The sequence below is a fragment of the Erpetoichthys calabaricus genome, chromosome 12 (assembly GCF_900747795.2).
Source record: "Erpetoichthys calabaricus chromosome 12, fErpCal1.3, whole genome shotgun sequence".
Taxonomy (NCBI): Eukaryota; Metazoa; Chordata; class Cladistia; order Polypteriformes; family Polypteridae; genus Erpetoichthys; species Erpetoichthys calabaricus.
In genome coordinates, this window is record NC_041405.2 from 39,982,383 (window position 1) to 40,003,833 (window position 21,451).

Here is a 21,451-nt window from a genome sequence, read left to right on the forward strand (position 1 = left end):
TTCAAGATCAATATAATATTTTTTCAAGCAAAGAAGAAGCCAAAAAGGAATTAAAAAAGCTGTTTCCGACACTCTTGAAAGTTAATAAGGAGCCGTATTCTATCAAGGCATGGGAAGGACCTGTCATCTGCTCTCTGGATCCATATTTAAAGAGACTGGTATTCTAATTATACCTCCTTTTCTTTATCTGGACATTATATGTTTATGTCTTAATCAGAGTTATAGACGTGAGTGTGGAAGTAATTAAAGTAGGATTTGTTTTTTTTATTACCTTAAAGTAGACTATTTAACATCATACACTTGGTTTATTGCTATTTATACTGTTACATTATACTATTACAATAGGAATTACCATGTTTATCGTAGACTACTTTTTAAAATCATTCCCAGGGTTCATTATTTTTTTATCTTAATATTTTAATTTTAAAAATTGCTGAAGATTATTTTAAGCTTAGATTGTTAATGATTATATTTTCGGCAGATAGTATTAAGAATTCAGCTGCAATAGATATCTCTTTGTTTTAATTCTCTAAGGCCGCTGCGGGGTGGTGTTTGTTTTGTTTTGGACGTGCTCTGTCTCTTCGTATGTCAGAGGACCGGGACATCGTGAAGTGGGATCAAGCCTCATGTGGGGAGGCAAAATGGGGGGGGGGGGTGTGGGGATAAAGGGGGTAGAGAAGGAGAGCAGGCTATATCTAATCTATTCTTCTAATCCCTATAACTATAAATATCAATGCAACAATAGGCTAAAATGCAATAACTCATGGGGAAATTTTAAACTAAGATTGAAACTGCCTCATTACCAGTTAAGACTATAAAAATGACATTAAAAACTCAGAATCAATGTCTTCATGATGGGACAGTTAACTTTGTGAGCTGGAATGTTAAAGGCCTGAATCACGAATTAAAGAGAAAGTATGCTCTCACCTAACAGGCTTAAACGCTAAAATAGTATTTTTACAGGAGACCCACTTACTAAGTAAGGATCAGTTCAGACTACAAAAAGACTGGACTGGCCAAATGTTCCATTCTAGCTTTATAAAGAAAACTAGAGGGGTGGGAATTCTCATACACAGAACAGTTCCATTTGTAGCATCAGATGTAGTATTGGACCCCGAAGGGAGATATGTGATGGTCATGGGCAATTTATTTAACTGTAAAGTGATTTTGATAAATGTTTATGCACCCAATGCTGATGATAAGGAATTCATGCAAAACCTATTTGCATCCATTCCCAATGTGAACACTCATAAAATTATAATGTCTGGGGACTTTAATTGTGTTTTAAATCCACTCTTAGATAGGACTCCTGTGTCAGGGGGGACGATATCTAATACTGCAAAGACAATTACACAGTTTTTAAATGATCAAAACTTATCAGACCCCTGGAGGTTTCTTAACCCATATTCGTTCTACTCACCAGTGCATTATAGCTACTCAAGAATTGATTATTTTTTGTATAGATAATAATTTCTTGTCTACAATTAAATCATGCAAATACGACACAATTGTTATCTCCGACCATGCACCTCTAGTCTTGGAGCTAAAATCAATAAGCCCCTCACACTCACCTCGCAGATGGCGCCTTAACCCTCTTCTACTGGCAGACAAGAACTGCACAGAATTTATATCCAAACAAATCAGCTTCTTCCTAGAGACAAACACGCCCACAGAGGTCTCCGCAGGAACACTCTGGGAAACTCTAAAGGCCTTCTTAAGAGGACAGATTATTTAATTTGTTTCCCACAGAAATAAATTAGAAACCAAGAAAATATCAGAGCTAAGAAGCGAAATTACTAGAATAGATGAAGAACAAGCCAGGCGTCCAAGGGAAGCTCTCCACAGGAAAAGGCAGGCCCTGCATACAGAACTTAACATCTTAACAACTAAAGAAACTGAACAACTTATTTATAAGTCTAGACATCATTACTATGAACACGGAGAAAAAGCTAATAAGCTTTTAGCTCAACAAATTCACAAACAAGAAGTTCGCAATGCAATACCAGTAATTACCAACACGAATGGAGAAGAAATTATAGACCATAAAAATATAATGCACACATTTAGAGATTATTATAAATCCTTATATTCTACTGAGCTCAAAGAAGACAACACACAATCTAATGCATTTCTGGATATATTACAGACACCACAAATAGATGCTTTAAGTGCTGAGGAACTGGATAAACCTCTAACGCTAACAGAATTACTAGATGCTATAAAGTCACTACAAAGCGGGAAATCAGCAGGCCCTGATGGTTACCCCGTAGAATTTTATAAGAAATTCTCCACTCAGCTAGCTCCCCTCTTATTGGCAACATTTACAGAAGCTAGGGACAACCAAATACTACCTCAAACATTTCGACAAGCATTAATCACCGTCTTTCCTAAACAAAATAAGGACTTGTTACAATGTGCATCATACAGACCAATTTCACTCCTGAATAATGATGTTAAGATACTCTCAAAAATTCTAGCTAGAAGGATGGAGAAAGTGCTGCCCTCAGTAAAATCACAGGATCAAACGGGATTTATTAAAGGCCAACATCTATCTTCCAATCTCCGACGCTTGTTTAATGTTATATATTCACCAGCAAAATCGAACACCCCAGAGATATTACTATCATTAGACGCAGAAAAAGCATTTGATATGATTGAATGGAACTACCTTTTCACTGCATTGGAGAAATTTGGGTTTGGCCCGAATATTTGTGCATGGATCAAACTACTGTATACCAATCCAGAAGCTTCAGTTTGTATTAATAACATTTGCTCAGACTACTTTAAGCTAGAACGTGGCACCAGACAAGGATGTCCCTTGTCACCACTGCTGTTTGCAATCGCCATTGAACCACTGGCGGTTCACTGCCGAAATTCTTATCAGATAAAGGGGATTGTCAGAGAAGGACTGGAACAGAAAATTTCTCTATATGCAGATGATATGGTTTGATATATATCAGACCCAGAAAACACTGTTCCTGCAGTTCTAACAGCACTAACAGAATTTCAAAAGATATCTGGTCTTAAAATTAATCTGAATAAAAGTATACTCTTTCCAGTGAATTCACAAGCATATAATATCAGATTGGACACCCTACCTTTTACCATAGCAGATCAGTTTAAATACCTAGAGGTAAATATCACAAGTAAACATAAAGCTTTTTATCAACAAAATGTTGCCGTCTGTATGGAAAAAATTAAGCAAGACCTGGATAGGTGGTCAACCCTTCATCTCACTCTAGCCGGAAGAATTAACGTTGTTAAGATGAATATCCTTCCTAAACTTTTTTTTTTATTTCAAAACATTCCAATATATATCAATAAATCATTTTTTAAGCAATTAGATTCAACAATAACCTTATTCATTTGGAACTCAAAACACCCACGTATCCGAAGAGCAACCCTACAAAGACCTCAGGCAGAAGGTTGCATGGCTCTACCTAATTTTCAGTTTTATTACTGGGCAGCAAACATACAGTACAAGCCATAAAAACCTGGACACAAATAAATGAACATACACAGGCCTGGTCCGCAATAGAAATAAAATCCTGTAGTACTTCTTTATACTCCCTGCTCTGCTCTCCAATAAATGCAAGTTATCACAAATATACTAATAACCCAATTGTGCTTTACTCACTTTGAATATGGAACCAAATTAGAAAGCATTTTAAGATGGAAAATCTTTTATCGGTGGCACCTCTGCAAGAAAATCACCTCTTTCAACCCTCGCAAACATATCCAGTTTTTAATACCTGGAAAAGTTTTGGGATTAAAATGCTCAGAGATCTTTATATAGACAACATTTTTGCATCTTTTGAACAATTACGTTCAAAATTCAACCTCCCAGCTACACATTTCTTTCACTATATTCAAATTAGAAATTTTGTTAAACAGAAATTGCCCGATTTTCCCCACCTCGCGCCCTCCACAATGCTGGAAAAAATACTGCTCATTGCCGAGGAATTAAACACCATTTCCACATTATATAAAATCCTATTAGAGTCCCTACCTTTCAAAGATCCAAGAGGACATTGGGAAGAAGATCTCTTAATCAATATATCAGAAAAGGAATGGAAGATAGCAAAGCAGAGAATTCACTCGAGCTCCATATGCGCAAAGCCTAGAATTATTCAACTAAAAATGATGTATCGAGCTCATCTGTCTCGCTTAAAACTGTCCAAAATGTTTCCAGGGCAAGATCCAACCTGCGAACGCTGCAACCATGCTCCTGCCTCACTGGTATAAATGTTCTGGGTCTGCACCAAATTAAGATCATTTTGGACAAAAATTTTTAAGTGCCTTTCAGACAGCCTTGGGGCCACAATTCCTCCTAACCCACTAACAGCTGTATTCGGTGTTCTTCCAGACGGACTTGAAGTGGAAAAGGACAAGCAAATGGTGATTGCATTCACTACACTTTTGGCACGCAGACTTATTCTGTTAAATTGGAAGAATCCTAACTCTCCTCTGATAAGTCAGTGGGAAACCGATGTTTTATATTATTTGAAATTGGAAAAAATCAAATTCTCATTTAGAGGATCTGTACAAAATTTTTTCAAAACCTGGCAGGATCTGATCAATATTATTTTAGAATAAGAGAAATAACTATTACCGCATTTAATTCCCTTCTCCATCTCTTATTTTCATATATATTTATTTCTCCCTTTCCTTTGCTTATTGTTGTCTTATTAAAAAGCCCTAAGCAATTCTCCTTTAGCTAAGCTCTCCTTCTCAGGGGTGGGGTTTGATTTGTCTTTAATTTGTTTGGTTATAAATTGATCTATTTGTATGGAGTGATTACAATAAAAATTAATAAATAAAATAAAAAAAAAAAAAGATTGTTTTAGCAAGAGTGGAGAACAATTTATAATCAAGATCTTGTTATAACTGTCCAACAAAGTCTTTTGAAGTTTTCCATACAATGTGGATCTGCAGTCAGGTTGTCTAGGTCAGTCCGAGAGTTGTAAACAGTGCACATATCTTATTATAAAACTCTTGTCTTTATTTAAACCTTGTTGTAATGTGTTAAATTTTAGCATGTTTAACTTCATTCTTTTACATAAAAGTGCCCACAAACACTGTGACTTTAACACTAGAATTCCTGAAGCCTACGAAAAAACTCATAATCCTGGGCCACCTTAAATTCCTTCGCACCTCTCCATTAGCATCTTTTGTTTTGCAAATGTGTCTATGAGCACAAGCAGCCTGTCATCCCATCACCCCACCACTGCTGCTAGAGTCTGTCAAAAATTCTCCCAACTCAAATCTATTTATGTGCACTTGTTTTGTTATACCTTTTGTGAAAGTGTTTATTTCATATTTGGACTTAAGTCTTCACACATTATACACTTCACTTCAGCATTTTGTCATTATTACTACAACATGAAAAACGTTTCTGTTTTAGTTATGTGTTCAACATTTCTTGTCTCACATTTCCTGTCATCCATTTCTAGTGTTAACAAGATAGTGTTTTTTTCAAGTAATAATTGAGCTGCTTAATAACTGTCTTTTCTAGAATTTTACTTATAAAAAAAAAAAAAAAAAAAAGCAGGATGGAAACTGGTCTAAAATTTTCAAAGACAGAGGAGTCGAGATTATTTTTCTTGAGTAGGGGTTTAACAACTGCAGTCTTTAGAAAGTGAGGGGAAGACCCCTGTATCTAATGATGAGTTCATATGTCAAGTACACTATCAGTTAGGACATCGGAGACTTTAAAGCCTGTTGGTACTGGATCAAGGACACAGGTAGAGGGCTTCAGCTGAGAAATTATTTTACATAAGTTTACATAACCCATTTAGAACTGTCATCAGAGTAATTACTCATCATTAATCATATGTAGACATGTGATGCTTGCACAATTAGGGCCAGAACGCCACAATTTTTTGTTTTTGCTGTCATTGCCCATGTATTTCTGTTTCGAGTCAACATAACAAATGTTTCAGTGCTTGGTGGATTAGCATCTATAGCAATTATGAGCATTGCGGTGGTGCTACTGTTCATATTTGCAGTAGATTTTGCAATAGCCAGTTGTACGATGAAGCAGTCCTTGTTCCAAATTACCGCATTGCAGAGGCTGGAGAATGAGAAATAGTTAGAAAAAAGAGTAGCTTAACAAGACATGACATCGGAATGTCAAGTGAACTTTGACTACGATATTAGTAACAGTAATACCTTAAATTATTACTAATATTGCATGTAGTGTTGGATGAATTTTTGCTCATTTGGCTAATTGCTATGTTGGTTTTACCATTCTGAATCTTCAAAACTGTCTTTTGATAGTGTTAATTATAAAAAGAGGTTTATAACATAAGGTTTCTAAGTTATTGTTCTTATATTTGATTTGTGTTGAGAAGCTGTATGTTATTTAATGTAAAGATAACACAAGAAGTACTCTTAAGTATACCAACAAATATTTCTTTTTTTTCTCTTCTCCCCACAGCTGTTGTATTCTCGGGGCTCTCTGGTTGATCTTCTTATTAAGTCTAATGTAAGCAGGTATGCAGAATTCAAAAATGTGAACAGGATCCTTACTTACCAAAATGGAAGTGTGGAACAGGTATTTTTTTGTTTGCTTTATTCATAATGTATCTCATAGAGAGCACAAACTGCTTTTCAGAGGAATTGTGAAAAATGTTTTTGTAACATATACAGTACCACTAGTCAAAGGTAAATATGATGCAAATCCTGTTTGATGTTGGACTCTTTGGAGGCTAGCTTGGATGTTTTGTAAATCCTAGAAGGCTATATCGGTAGAAGATGGCAATATATCTAGCATTTTGAGCTTAGGGTTAGTGAAGCTGAAGAGGAACCTGCATTGTAGTAGAGAATTAATAGATCTTACTCATGTGTCCCTTAGGGAGATAATGTGCATCCCCAAGTGTGGTGTGGGGAAGAGACTCTAGATAATGGATTGGTAGAAGTTAGAACATTAGAACTACTGTGACAAGAATAGGCCATTCAACCCAAAAAGCTCACTCATTGTATTCAGCTAGATTATCTGGACATTTTCAAACCTTTCTATGTTGTTTCATACATTGTTTTCTACATAGTACTTCAGGCAAGGTTTCACCAGTATGTTATGTAATTTAAGCATAACCTCCCTTGATTTATAGTCCACATATCATGATATATAACTTAACATCCTACTGTATTTCTTGGTTGCATCTTTACACTGTCTTGATGTGGATGGTAAAGAGTCCACTATAACTCCTAGATCCTTCTCATAAGGGATACTCTCAAGTTTCAGGCCTCCCGCTGTGTTTTCAAACCAACATTTTTATTTCCTATGTGTAATACCTTACATTTATTTAAATTTAAATCCCTCGGTAACAGTTTACCTGGTTGTACAATATATGTTTTTCCACCAACTTGGTGTAATTTGCAAACTTAACCAGCTTGTTGTTTATGTTCATATGTAGTTTGATTATGCTTACTAAAAAGAGCAGCGACCCAAGCACTGGTGCATGAGTTACACTACTTTAAACATCACCTAATTTTTTCTTAATTCAGAAAAAGTTAACACTCACTACAACCCTTTGCTTTCTTTTTCATCCAGTTTTGTTCCCACCTAAACATTTTGAATTCTTGCTTGTTTTATGTGGTAAATTCTCACTAATCTTGCATAAAATGCTGAAAAGAAATGAGTCATCTTTAACTTTTTGTGTTTTCGTGATCTGTTCTTCTTCTGCTCACTTAACTATTCACAGTGACAGACATTTTAAGCAAGGGTGTCCAAACTTTTGCATGCCACTGTATATTCACACAGTAGTGCTGATGTACTTACAGTGACATCTCAGCTTGCTCAGTCACTTTTGTTGTCCAAATTGTAGTTGTAATTTTTGTTTAGTGGCGAATGTTCCAAGTAAAAGACGTTTAAGTTTCAGCGTATAGATAGCTCTATGGCTGAATATTGTTGTGTACCTTTATGTCGAGGTTGCACAAAGTACAACAAGGTACTTTGTTTTCATATATTTCCCTCTGATGCAGAAAACCAATCTAAATGGATTGTCGCTACCTGGAGAGAGAGCTTTATGGTTAGTCCTGATATCAGTTTGTAGCTGGCATTTTAAAAAAGAGGATTTTCGTGAGCTAGGGTCTGAGACAGGGCGGCAACTACTGAAGAAGGGAGTATTTCCAGTGTTGTTTGAGTGGAACAATTTCTCAGTTCCACTGTTAAGACCGGTGGTTGGGAGAGGAGAAAGGCACAGACAGAGGATAATACACAGAGCAAGGAAGAGGATGATAAAATCCTCGAGGACCATGACTATACTTTGGCTCTGGATCTAGCAGTTGTCGACCTAGCACTTGATGAAAACATGTCTCTCAGAGAGGATATCCTCCAGCTGAGGAAACAAATTGAGACTTTTACAATGAAGCAGCAGCAGTTTGCCATTCACTGTTTTGTTGGTTCAGACAGAGATGTTTGGTTTTTCACAAGAAATTTTGTTATTCTGTATTAAGCTTGCATACATATTCACCTGTCCCTGAATAAAGTTTAATGACTAGTTATTGAAATTGTTTTTTTTTTTTGTTTTTTTTTTTTTTAATGTTATCACATATTTGTCCAATGTAACTTCATAGTAGACGTTTTTAATACGTCTGGATTTTAACTTTTTAATTGAGGATTTAGTTTGAAACATAAAGTTTGAAGCCCTTTTCCCTTTTAGCTCTTGGCATTTGGCACAATGTTAGAATAATGTGACTTATGACGTTTACTATAATTCTGGGCTTGTCTTAAAGTTATCAGGTGAAAAATGCCATAGCTAGTCTGTTTTGATATCCGTGTCGGAAGTAAAGCAGCTGGCTAACACAGAATCTAGAGGAGAATGTACATATAGCTTGTTCCAGAATATTAGTGAAACAAGGCCATCCATATCCAAACCCCTGTTAGAGTTGTGATCAGATCTGCCTTTGTTGAGTCCTAGACAAGTCCAAGACCACAGCTAATCAAGACTGAGTCAGAACCGAATCTAAAGAGGGATCAATACCAAGTCCAAATAAAAGTGACAGAATCCAAGACTGAGTTCAAAACCAAGCATTAACAAGACTTTTAACTAGTTCCAGGCATAATTTGCTAATTCTCTGATGGTGCAAATGAGACTCTCTACTGTACCTCTGCAGATTCACTTTAGACAATGGATTAAAGCATGGAAAAGGACCTCACCAGTCACTGAGTACAAGTGTACACAACAGGACAGTGACATGTGGTAGTGTACATGTATCTCTAATCTCAAGCAAAAATTTCATAGTTCAATAAATTATAGAAATTAACAAATACAAATGTTCTTAATATTTTGTTCTTAATGTATTTGTGCATATGCCCTCAAGTGTGAATACCTGTTGGTGTCTTTCACGGTACTATAGAAGTACGTGGTTGCATTTGAGGAACAGAAGAACAGGTCTTCTTTCATTTCAATTTTCAATACTTTATTGAAAACCTGTAAAACATGTACCCTAAGTTCTTGTCTATAAGCCGCGGCTTATCTAAGGAAAAAAGTTGTGAAAATGAAAAAATACAATATCGGCTTATACAGTAATCCCTCCTCCATCGCGGGGGTTGCGTTCCAGAGCCACCCGCGAAATAAGAAAATCCGCGAAGTAGAAACCATATGTTTATATGGTTATTTTTATATTGTCATGCTTGGGTCACAGATTTGCGCAGAAACACAGGAGGTTGTAGAGAGACAGGAACGTTATTCAAACACTGCAAACAAACATTTGTCTCTTTTTCAAAAGTTTAAACTGTGCTCCATGACAAGACAGAGATGACAGTTCCGTCTCACAATTAAAAGAATGCAAAAAAAAAACATATCTTCCTCTTCAAAGGAGTGCCTGTCAGGAGCACAGAATGTCACATAGATAGAGAAAACAATCTCTAGCAAACAAATCAATGGTGCTGTTTGGCTTTTAAGTATGCGAAGCACCGAGGCACAAAGCTGTTGAAGGCGGCAGCTCGCACCCCCTCCGTCAGGAGCAGGGAGAGAGAGAGAGAGACAGAGTTTGTTTTTCAGTCAAAAATCAATACGTGCCCTTCGAGCTTTTAAGTATGCGAAGCACTGTGCAGCATGTCGTTTTCAGGAAGCAGCGTCCGTATCGTCTAGGTGTGCGAACAGCCCCCCTGCTCAATCCCCATACGTCAGGATCACAGATAGTCAGCGCAAGAGAGAGAGAAAAGTAAGCAATCTAGCTTCTCGGCCATCTGCCAATAGCGTCCCTTGTATGAAATCAACTGGGCAAACCAACTGAGGAAGCATGTACCAGAAATTAAAAGACCCATTGTCCTCAGAAATCCGCGAACCAGCAAAAAATCCGCAATATATATTTAAATATGCTTACATATAAAATCACAATTTAAATGACCACTACGCGCAGGTGTTGACTCGGCGACGCCCAGAGCAGAAAGAACGCGCTCCGGCCGCTCCAACCGCGCCATGCGGGGAGTGAGAGAGACGCCAATATCTCACACTCTCTTCCCCCTTAAAGAAATTAAATGGGTGTGAGTGAGACCACTGACCTCCCTCCCTTCTATTAGTTATAGGTTATAGTACGTTCGGCTTATCCATGAGTCCGGCTTATCTATGATAAGATTTTATTTTAAAAATTCGTATGATTTTTGGTCTCCGGCTTATACACGAGTCCGGCTTATAGACAAGAACCTAGGGTAATTTATCTTTTTTATTCTGGGCAGATAAATGGACAAACAGCTTGACAGTTTGCTTTTAATCTACAGAATTGAATCAAGTTAGCATTAATAAACACATTGTTTTCAGCAGATGTATACATTTTCAACTGTAGTCTTTGCAATTGTCTGCTATCTCAGGTTTCCCTAGGCGATAGAAGTTATACAATAGATCATTACTTTGCAACACATTTCATGACCAAATAATCTAAACAGCAGTGGACACTAGTGTATTTTATGTAAAGTTAGCCAAGATATTTTTGAATACAATTAATCTTGTTTGTATGTATTTGTAATATGCAAATCCAAAGAAGAATAAGAGTTTTCAGTCAAAACTGCAGCTGCAATGGCTATGATTGTTGAAACTAAAAAAAAAACGCACTTGTTGTGATAGAAGGACAGATTAAGCTTTTGTGCTTATAGGGACAGATCAAGAGAGTAGCCTTCTAACAGGTAGTGCTTGGTTGAGGTAAATTTTCAATGGTTTAATAAATCAGACCAAGACTAATCAAAAATCAAATTCATAAACATTTGCCACATCTGACCACATGTGATGTGGTGTTTCATGTACAGTTCTCCTGTCCAGTATTATATACCCAACAGCCATACTTATATATGTACAGTGTCCAATATATGTTTACTTAAACATCAGAAGTGAAAATAGAATCTTTCGTTATTTTATATATAGTCAGAAATTCTTACACACTAAAAATAATCCAGACTGCCTTCTTTGTTTGAAAACCACTTAAAAAGAAAACACTAACAGCAGTATATGAGGGATGTTCAATAATTTTTCTACCTCAGTAGGAAAGAAAAGAGTTTTCAAAATATTTTTGTTTTATTTTTCAATATAATCCCCTGATAGCTCCATGCACTTCATCCACTTTTCCTGCAATGTCTTTGATCCCTTTGGGGAAAAAAAAAAAAACAAAAAAACTTTGTTTGACCTTCAAACCAGGAAGTCACAGCTGCCTTTATGTCACTTGAAAACCACTGTCCAAAGAGAGGTTTCTTCAAAACTCGGAACAGGAAATAATCTGAAGGAGCCAGGTCACGACTGTAGGGTGAGTGGTTCAGCTGCTGGAATCCACATTCTCGAATGGCAGCCTGTGACTGATATGACGTGAATCGGTGTATTGTTGTGAAGAAGCAGCACGCCTGCTGAGAGTTTTCCCTCATCTTTTCTCCTTGATTGACTCCTGCAAAGCAATCATTCTGTTGGCATAACCCTTCCCGGTTATGGTTGTCTTGTGTGGCATGGACTCCAGAAGAAAAAGTCCTTAAATATCCCAGAAGACAGTTGCCATGACTTTGCCTGCAGATGTTTCTTTCTTGAACTTTTCTGGGGTGGTGGGTGACTTGTGCTTTCCACTACATTGACTCCATTTTGGACTCAGGATGTCTATGATAGACCCAAGTCTCATCTCAAGACACCAAACGATGAAAAAAAATTCACTTGGTCTCCATGGAGCATCTCCAAGTTCTCCTGACAGCACTGGAATCTCATGACCTTCTGACCTTCTGACATGGCGTCAGCATTCTTGGAACCCATCTTGCACTGACTTTTGACATGCCCAACTTTTCATGAATTTTTTTCCAAACTGTACCTGCAGAGATGCCCATTTCTTCAACTTATTTTGGATTATTTCTTCTGTCTGACAAAATTAAATCCTCTACTTTCTTGCACATTTCGAGTCCATAGGCTGTCCAGTGTGAGGATCATCTTCAATGGACTTACCCCTCTACCCCACTTAAACTGCTTGCTCCAGGCTTTTACTTTGTGGGATGATGGGGCACACTCACCATAAACTGCACTTTTGTGAGAAATTTCATCACTGAACATTGCTCCAAATCTAGCATTTTCTTACTTGATTCACACAAGGACTCTCCTGACATCCCGTCTCTTGGAATGTTAGACTCGCACTGAGCCACAATTGTGCATGAGTAACCTTAAGACATGTCACAGCATACCCAGACTTGTTTCAACTTGCTTGTTACTTTCTTTCATACTCAGGTAGACAAGTTATTGAACACTCCTCTAAGCAGTTTGTTGTTTCCTCTCAACCTTCAGCCCTCTAAGGCCCACACAGAATGATGTGTATATTCTATTTTAAGTAAAGCCAATGTGCAGTAGAGAATGGCTTAGTGAAGGATGGGCTTAATTATTGTATTTGTACAAGTTTGGTTTAGGTACAGCCTTAAAAATACAGTATCTTTGAGGAAAAGGTGTTACTTGAAATTAATTTTTGTAACATAGTGCATCCGTTAGCTGGCTGGATACAAGATTGCATCCCACCACACTAAATAGAATCTCAAATTTGCCTGCGCCACACATGCTATTCTCTTATTCTGTTTAGTGTGGTGAGAAGCGATTTCAAATATTCTCTCAAGCTTTGCTTAGGTAAGCAGCAGTTGCCCTTAGGCCGGGTTTATACTTCATGCGATGCAAGCTTCAGCGGATGCTACTTCTAACCAAGTGGTGTATTGTTTATACTTGCGCATGTACGTTATGTAAATCTGGGAGATTCCACCAGATGGCAGTGCGAGATATCATTACAGTGAGAAAATGAGTGTAATTATTACCAGTATTTATTATTTAAATGAAGTTAATAATCTATCTGTAAAATGTAATATACATACTTTAAAGTGTTTCATCATGAAAGTGGTATTAAGTATAAATCTAAGGATTCGAAATGTGCAGATCTGGAATATCATAGATTTAATGTGTTCTGTGTGAAGATTGCTGCTGTCAGTTCAGAAGCCCCAGAAGCATGTAGCGATTAAAAAGTGGGTCGGTTTTAAGATGACTTTTAAGATGGTCTGCTTTAATGATAAAGTAAACTTTGAGATTAAAACCGAAGTTTCCACTTTAATCATAAAATAGACCTTTTCACTGTGTCCTTATTTTTTTTTTCTATTTGGTTCAAATACACTGCTGTACATTCTGATACTGTTGTGAACGTGCAAAAAAAATATGGTATGTGAGACTTTTAAAATGTATCATGTCATTACATTGGGGAATATGCAACGCTTGAATATAAAGGTACCACGAATGCATTTGTATGTCGGCATTCTACTTCACCACATTGAATCATTCATCAAACATCAAAGCATGCACATTGATCCTGTAGGATCAGCAAAGTGGCTTTCTACTACATGTAGATAGTAAACAGACTCTGACGTAACATTCCGACTTGATCACACTGTGCCCCCCAACTTTTTGCTGGTACTGCAATTTGCGCACGCATCACATTAATTTCTAAGGACATGCTCAGAGGAAGCATCAAATGAACACTGTGAATGGGTGTCAGCCATGATGCGTACACATTCTGAGTGTGAAGTGTAAACTGGCCCTTGCTTCTATGTGTTTTTGATGAAGAGTTCATGAAAACCAATATTTCACTTGACAAAAGCAGATTTCTTTCAAAGCCAAACAGGTCTTTTAAATATGGCAAATGATTTTTCCCCAAGAAATTTTAGTTGTCTGCAACGGAGTTTGAAGAAGGCAGGGTTGTGGAAGAATTACTTGTGGATCCTTCCATCTTAATTGTGATATTGCACACAGAAAAATAAAACTTTTTGTGTCATACTATAATCACTACGGTAACTGCAGCTTAAGTACTCGCATGCAGCATGAGACTCATTCAGTGGGGAGCACACTAACGGGGCAGGCGGATTTTAGGTGACTGAGTAATAGCTTTGCATGTATTTGCGTAGCACTTTTGTTGTTTGGTTTCCTATTGCTGTAATGAATTTGTCTAGCAGCTTCAGATAAGATAGAAATAAAAATAGCCATTTGTGGTTGAAATTGTAGCAAAACACAAATGAAAGTAGACAGAGAATTTTATAATTGAATAAAGCCAGAAATTTTCTCAAAACATACACAAGTTTATATAAAACGCTGCTGTTGGCTAAAGGCTCCAATGAAAGATATCAATAAGAAATTATAACAAAGAAAATGAGAATGCCAATCATTACTAACAATAGACTGATTTGGGATATTCCCAAAACAAGATTCTAACCAATAACAAAAATAACTGCAGCAGTGATGTGCATAGACCTTTTGGTAGGTAGTGGCTGAATAGAGGAGAAAGGGCACTTTACAGAACAAGGTCTGTTACCTTTTAATCCTGAACACAAATTAGTTCCCACTTTTATTTCTATGGATTTAATTTCATTGGAGTGTAACTTTAAGACCATTATAGCGTTCCTAGTACAAAAGGTGTGTCTGTGATTGCTGATTATCGAAAATGAAACATCTTAACAACAAAGGGCAAATATAAGAATTCCCATCTAGTTATGTGGGCCTTATTAACAAAAGTTCACATTAAATCAAAACAAATCAAAGAATTCTTCTTTTTTAAAAAAATGTCTATTTAGTGTCAGTCACTGAGGAAACCACTGGAACCAATCATTTGGTACCATATATGACCATTATTTTTTGTGCATTAGACTTTCAGAAAGAAATTATTACAGTATGATCTGGAATCCTGAAGTGCAATGTAAAATTATTTTATATTTGCTGAATGTATTAAGATTGTTCAGTAACAATAGCAAAAGAAAAATAATAACTTTTTCTCTTTAGGTTTTGTCAGCTTTTCAGTTTGATAGTAAACATTATTATATAGGTTTTGGCTCCTGCTTCCTTCATACTGTGGTATGAAGACATAGGTAATGTCTTAATGGATGTTAATGGATTAACTGTTAATTCAATATGACTGTTATATATGTCTTTTAAAGATGCTTTCCTGCTTCTCAAGAGTTTTTATATTGAAATTATTCAAGAAAAGAAAACATTGGCAGATTTGGCTTTTCATACCAGTATAACTTATAACATCCTTCTGATCTGAAAGCAGATGAAGCTCAGCAATAATTCTGCAATGTGTTTGTCAGTTCAGGTGTCCATAATTTTAGTAGTTACACAAAGTTTCTGGTCAGCTCTTTCTGTAGCCAGATCATTGGCTGGTCCTCCTATCTTACAACTTTCTTAGTGTCTCTGTCCCAGTTCAATGTGTGGGCTTGTATAATTACTATGTCACTCATTCCCCCAATGCTATCTTCCTGGACAGAAGAGGAGCGTTTGTGCTTCTTAAACCTACCCCGTTCCAATGACTTATACACTCAGCCGTGGTGTGAATTATAGATAGATAGATAGATAGATAGATAGATAGATAGATAGATAGATAGATAGATAGATAGATAGATAGATAGATAGATAGATAGATAGATAGATAGATAGATATAGCAAATCATTCATGTGTAGTTGGTTATCTCCAGTCATATATTCAATTATCTTCCCAAGAATCCACATTTGCTACATTGGCACTTAAGGGCCACGTCGCATTAGATGACTCTTCTGGCAATTTGCAGTCGTGGCCATGATTTACATAATCTTAATGTGTCAGAGGCAGCCAGCAACATGGTTCCGTAAAGGTGATCCTATAACGTGACACAGCCAGCGATTTTGTCCTTAGTCGTTGGGGCAGACTTCTATGTGCATAAGAGTGGAAGAGCGCATAGAAGGCAGTGACAAGAGACTTTGAACCTCACAAATAGAAGAGAACTGCGCATGTATGATATTTTTAGTTTTACGTACCATGACAAAATGAAAAAGAAAGTAAAAAGGCCTGCTGTTGCTACTAAACTCAACACAGTTGTTAAACTTTCCCACAGTGCTGTCTTCATCAGGCAGCATGATGTCAAAAAAAAAAACAGAGAGCACAGCTTTGCTACATAGTCAGCACGTGAACGCTAAATGCCAAATAGCTAGTAATTAATCTGACATATCCATGACTAGAAGTCACTTAATGTGACATCGGCTTAACAGAGTTTTCAAATGACTAAGGGTTTGGGATAGGGATGCACCGATACCGAAACGGGTATCTGGTATCGGCCTCGATACCACATTTTCTAAAGTACTCGTACTCGTTAAAAGTCCCCTGATACCGGGGACCGATACCACGGTCTGAGAAATGTCTATGTTTGAGCGGCGTGTAAGGGGTTAATCACAGGCGCCGAGTGCCCACCCCCAGGCCCCGGCTGCAGCTCAGAGCGGGGAGAAGGCAAGGCGAGGCGAGACATGTCAGCCGTGTGGAACTATTTCAAAGTGAATGAAGACGACAAAACAAAGGCGGACTGCAAATTGTGCTCAGCGAAATTGTCCAGAGGAAGCTCAAAAGGTAGCGCATTTAACACAAGTAATTTAATCAAGCACCTAAAATCCCAACACGACAACGAGTACAAAGAGTTTACCCACACTTCTAAACCAACACAACCCACGCTGCAGCAAACTCTTGCAAGACGAGAGAAAATGTCCAGAGACCATCCACGTGCTGTGAAAATAACACAGGCAATTATCGAGTACATTGCATTGAGTGACCAGCCACTCTCGGAGGTAGAAAATGTGGGATTCCTGCGTCTCCTCCATGTTGTGGAGCCAAGATATGATGTCCCAAGCCGCCACTACATGACTGACACGGAGCTGCCTAAACTACACGACTCCGTGAAAAAACATATCCACAGCCTACTGCAAGCTTTCTCTGCGTTTAGTTTCACCACGGATATTTGGACAAGCAGTGTTAGCCCGTGTCGCTAATTAGCCTAACCTCCCAGTGGATAGACGAGAGTTTCTTGTTTTTTTTTGTTAAATTATATGACTAAAGCTGTTACCTGTAAATTTAAATCATGTTTTTATTAAGTACTCGGTATCGGCAAGTACTCTGTATCGGCGAGTACTGAAATGCAAGTACTCGTACTCGTACTCGTTTTCCAAAAAAGTGGTATCGGTGCATCCCTAGTTTGGGAGATTTCATCTCTTTGGTTTTAACCCCAAAGCTGTATCAGGCTCAGAATTCTATGCAAAAATGGTTCATTTCGATTGTGACCTGAGGAAAGCTATTATGTTATGATATACAAATAATAATAAAAATAATGTTTGGAATAGTATTTCTGCTGCCGTCTTGTGTATTAAATAACATCATGCTGCAAACAAAAAAAAAAAAAAAAAAAAAAAGATTATTTCAATGTGCTTCTCTGTGGATCAAATGGAAGAACAAGGAAGACTTCAGTCTCCCAAGTACATTTCACAATGTAGCAACTGTCAATGTTCGTATTAAGAGAAATGTGGAAGTCACTAAACCTTGCAGTGTTTCAGAAAACAAATATATGTTGTTTAGTCCTTCACTCGGTTAATTCTTTTCATTCCTGGTATAATTTTTTTAATCTTCATTACACCCTCACACTAACACTCTCATGTTTTATTGAAAGTATGATATTCTTACTGTCAAGTGCTATGTCAAGAATCATCTTTCCATAGAACATTATTACAGAGGGTTGGGAATTATCCAGGTGTTTGTTTGCAAATGCAAGATGAGCACTGTTACTGTTGGATAGCAGAGGTTTCCACCTTGCAGCTCTCCTACAAATCCCATCTCTTTGTTACTGTGGATTTAAGAATGCTGACCCTGGCTGAGGATAGAGAGGCCAGCTGTATTTTAATGTGTTATTCTGGCATACTCTGTAACCTTCTGAATGAGTCATTGCTGTGCCCTTTGAATAATTTTTTCAGGCCAGCCATTCCTGGAAAAATTCATCACTGTTCAAATTGTTCCTCATTTTGGAGATAGTAATTCTCACTGGTGTGTGTTAGAGTCCCAGAGCCTTAGAAATTCCTTTGTAACCCTTTGCCGATTTTCACAAATTCCATTATCACCTCTTTTGGCTGCAGTCAGATCTAGATGTGTTCAGTGGAATGGTAAGTAACTAATAATGCAGTTACTTTTTAAACCAGGCAGACCAGATACTGGATAAATAAGTCCTTTGAAACCAAATACTGTACTGAGTCTCTTGAGGGCTTCCAGTTTCATTTAAAACTCCTAATTTGGCGTAAGGGTCTCATGATGTTTGGTAGTACTATTTCAACTTAGCAAAGCTGTGGTGCAGTAAGAGTACAGATAAATGTGTATTACAGCAGATAGCAAAGCCATAGAAGGGCATGCTCACTCACAGTTGTAAATTTTCAGCTGCGTGATATAACCTTGTGTGCAGTTCTCTTTGGTGTGGGGAAAGTGTGCTGTTTGTTCCCTTCTTGTCTGCATTGTAAATCTTTCTTGATAAAAATTTGTGGACTTAGTGATTATGGAAACCAAATCAGCTAAGTCACAATAATACACAATCAACTAAGTCACGAAAATAAACAAAAATAAACTTAATAACACAAACAAGTTTAATACTACTTTTTAATAATTTTCTCAGCAAGTGGTGTAGTTTCCTCTTACAACCAGACTCTTCTGCAAATTCCTTTATTTTGTATAATTTTTATTATTTTTTTTAGCTTTTTTTTAATATTGTACTCATAAAGCTTTTTTTCCCATTTTCCCCCAAATATTTAATGAATTATTTAGATACCTATTGCAAGTAAATGTGAAACATACTAAAAAATATTTTAAGCTTCGGCTATTATAATTTTTATCCAAGTTATGCCTAATTACTAATGATGTTCTAGGTGCCATGCTCTCGAGCAGATGTCTTTGGAAGCAAACAGCTTACTGTGGTTGAGAAAAGAATGCTTATGAAATTTCTCAGTTTTTGTATTGAGTATGAGCAACATCCTGAAGAATATGCAGGTAGTTCATTATGATTTTACTTTTTACTATTTTTATATATCACATCCAATGTTGTTGTTTTATTTAGAAAGATAATATTTAATATGAATCTTTATACCCTGTAAAAATTGTTACATTCTGTTAAGATAAGTAAACAAATTTAAATATAAGAGACTAAACATATTCTCATTGCATTTGAATATTGCTTCAAATAATGTTAATTTGTTTTAACATATTAAAAATTGATATTTTTTCACAGTTCACAAAATCTTGTGGTAATTGTTACAGTTATTGATTTTAATGTGGTGTTTGAGAATTATAAGATTATGTATATGTGCACATGTTGAGGAAGTGTTTGTTTCAGTATGTAATCTTTTAAATGCTGATTTATCTTCTAAATGAAATGAACTTTTGCTAACAAATAAAAATGTTTTTCTGTTTCATTGCAAATTAACTTTGAGATCCCAGGACTCTTCTAAATTTTCCCCCATGTCAAACCATTTGGTGTCTGCAATAAATGGTGTGTGATTGTGCTACTGATTTATAATAGTGACAAATAGTGTAAATTAACTCTTTATGGTCCAAAGATTGTTGCAGGGCGAGTCCAGGATTGGTTGGGGTACCAACTGGGCAAAATCCTGTTTAATATAAAAAAAACCCAAGCTCAATAACACTGCAGTCATAGGCTAGTTACCTTCTAAATCGCTCTTGTGACATTCTCAAAGACTCTGTCCTGCATGGTCAGGTCCAAATGAGACGCCACCTTCTGGGAGAGTCTCCCATTTATATCGGGCAGACCAGAAGGGGCATGTCTTCTTTGGCTCCGTTGCCTTCAAGGGCCGGTTTCTCAAAGCTGTGGTGGGAACAAGGAGCCAAGACTGTTAACAACAGTGCCCCATCTCGTTTTGGGACGGCACCACATACCGTAGGTGAGCCTCTGGTGCATATGTGTGATAAGATCTAATCTGTATCTCGTTTTTTGTTATCCACTTTGAATTATATAACTATGCGTCTGATTTTCTCCAGAATATAATTTAACATGAAAAGATTGCACATAATAAATTACATTGTAAGGTTTTACCCGTTCTTTATGTATATTTAGTCCTTAGCACTGCTATATGTATGCTTTTTTATCTATTGGCAAACACATTTGAGCAAAATAGTTGTTTTTAAGTTAGTTTAACAATAAACTGCAAACTGCAGGAGGAAAATATGTACCATTGTGAGAAAAGTTTAAAATGTATTTATATGATTTATATTACATTTATTTTTAAAACTATTTGGTTATATACTTAACATTATATTTGTTTGGTTGTTAAAGATTTCAAGGAACGCACCTTTTCAGACTTTTTAAAGACCAAGAACCTGACAACAAACCTTGCAAATTTCATTCTCCACTCAATCGCTATGGTTTTAGACACTGATCTCACCACAGAAGGCCTTCGAGCAACTCAGCATTTCCTACAGAGTCTTGGTCGATATGGAAATACACCTTTTCTTTTTCCCCTTTATGGTCTTGGAGAAATCCCACAGTGTTTCTGTAGGTATGTACACTTGCTCACTGTACTTCATAATAATTATAGCTGTTATTCATCATAATTGACAAGGATTTTTACACTTCCGATCTAGTAGAGTTTTATGACTAAACCTCACACTTTGCTGTTTGGAAGAAAACATATCAGTTTTCCTTTGATTACTTTTTAGTATATTTGACTAACCTTGGATAGTGACAAAAATGTCCTAATATTCTAGTTAATATGCTAAAATAGCAGAAGTTTAGATTAAAGGTTTAAAATCTGGAGATCAGATCTGTAAATCTGTTTTTTCTTGTGATCCTGTGCAAATTACTTACTGGAACTGTGACTCTATTTTTGCATTGTTTAAGGTAATACTAATAGATTAAATGTAATTTGGTTTATTATACTGTGCTATATGTTTTGCATTAGATAAAGTGCCTACAACAATGTTTGGGACAAAGATGCACATTTTCCGTGATTTAACTTTCTGTTCCATGGTTTAAAAGTACAAATTAATTAATTCAAACATGATTAAAGAGCATCGTAAACATTAATTTTAGAGGTATTTGCATACATTTTGGCAAGTGAGCCCAACTTGGTGCTTGTCCAAAGCCCATATAAATAGAGTGGGTTTGTGTCAGGCAAGACATCTG

At 36.7% G+C, this 21,451-nt stretch overlaps 2 protein-coding genes across 2 annotated transcripts in view; both read left to right on the forward strand.

Moving 5' to 3' along the window:
• Window positions 1–21,451, forward strand: part of chm (CHM Rab escort protein) — a 201,925-nt gene that overhangs the window by 82,304 nt on the left and 98,170 nt on the right. Inside the window, exons 6-8 of the mRNA XM_051935363.1 lie at window positions 6,440–6,556; window positions 19,182–19,302; window positions 20,603–20,825. Coding sequence (XP_051791323.1) covers window positions 6,440–6,556; window positions 19,182–19,302; window positions 20,603–20,825 — 461 coding nt within the window. The remainder of the gene's footprint in view (window positions 1–6,439; window positions 6,557–19,181; window positions 19,303–20,602; window positions 20,826–21,451) is intronic.
• Window positions 6,625–21,451, forward strand: part of tmlhe (trimethyllysine hydroxylase, epsilon) — a 294,616-nt gene continuing 279,789 nt past the window's right edge. Inside the window, exon 1 of the mRNA XM_051934393.1 lies at window positions 6,625–6,638. The gene's annotated coding sequence lies outside the window, so the exon portion shown is untranslated. The remainder of the gene's footprint in view (window positions 6,639–21,451) is intronic.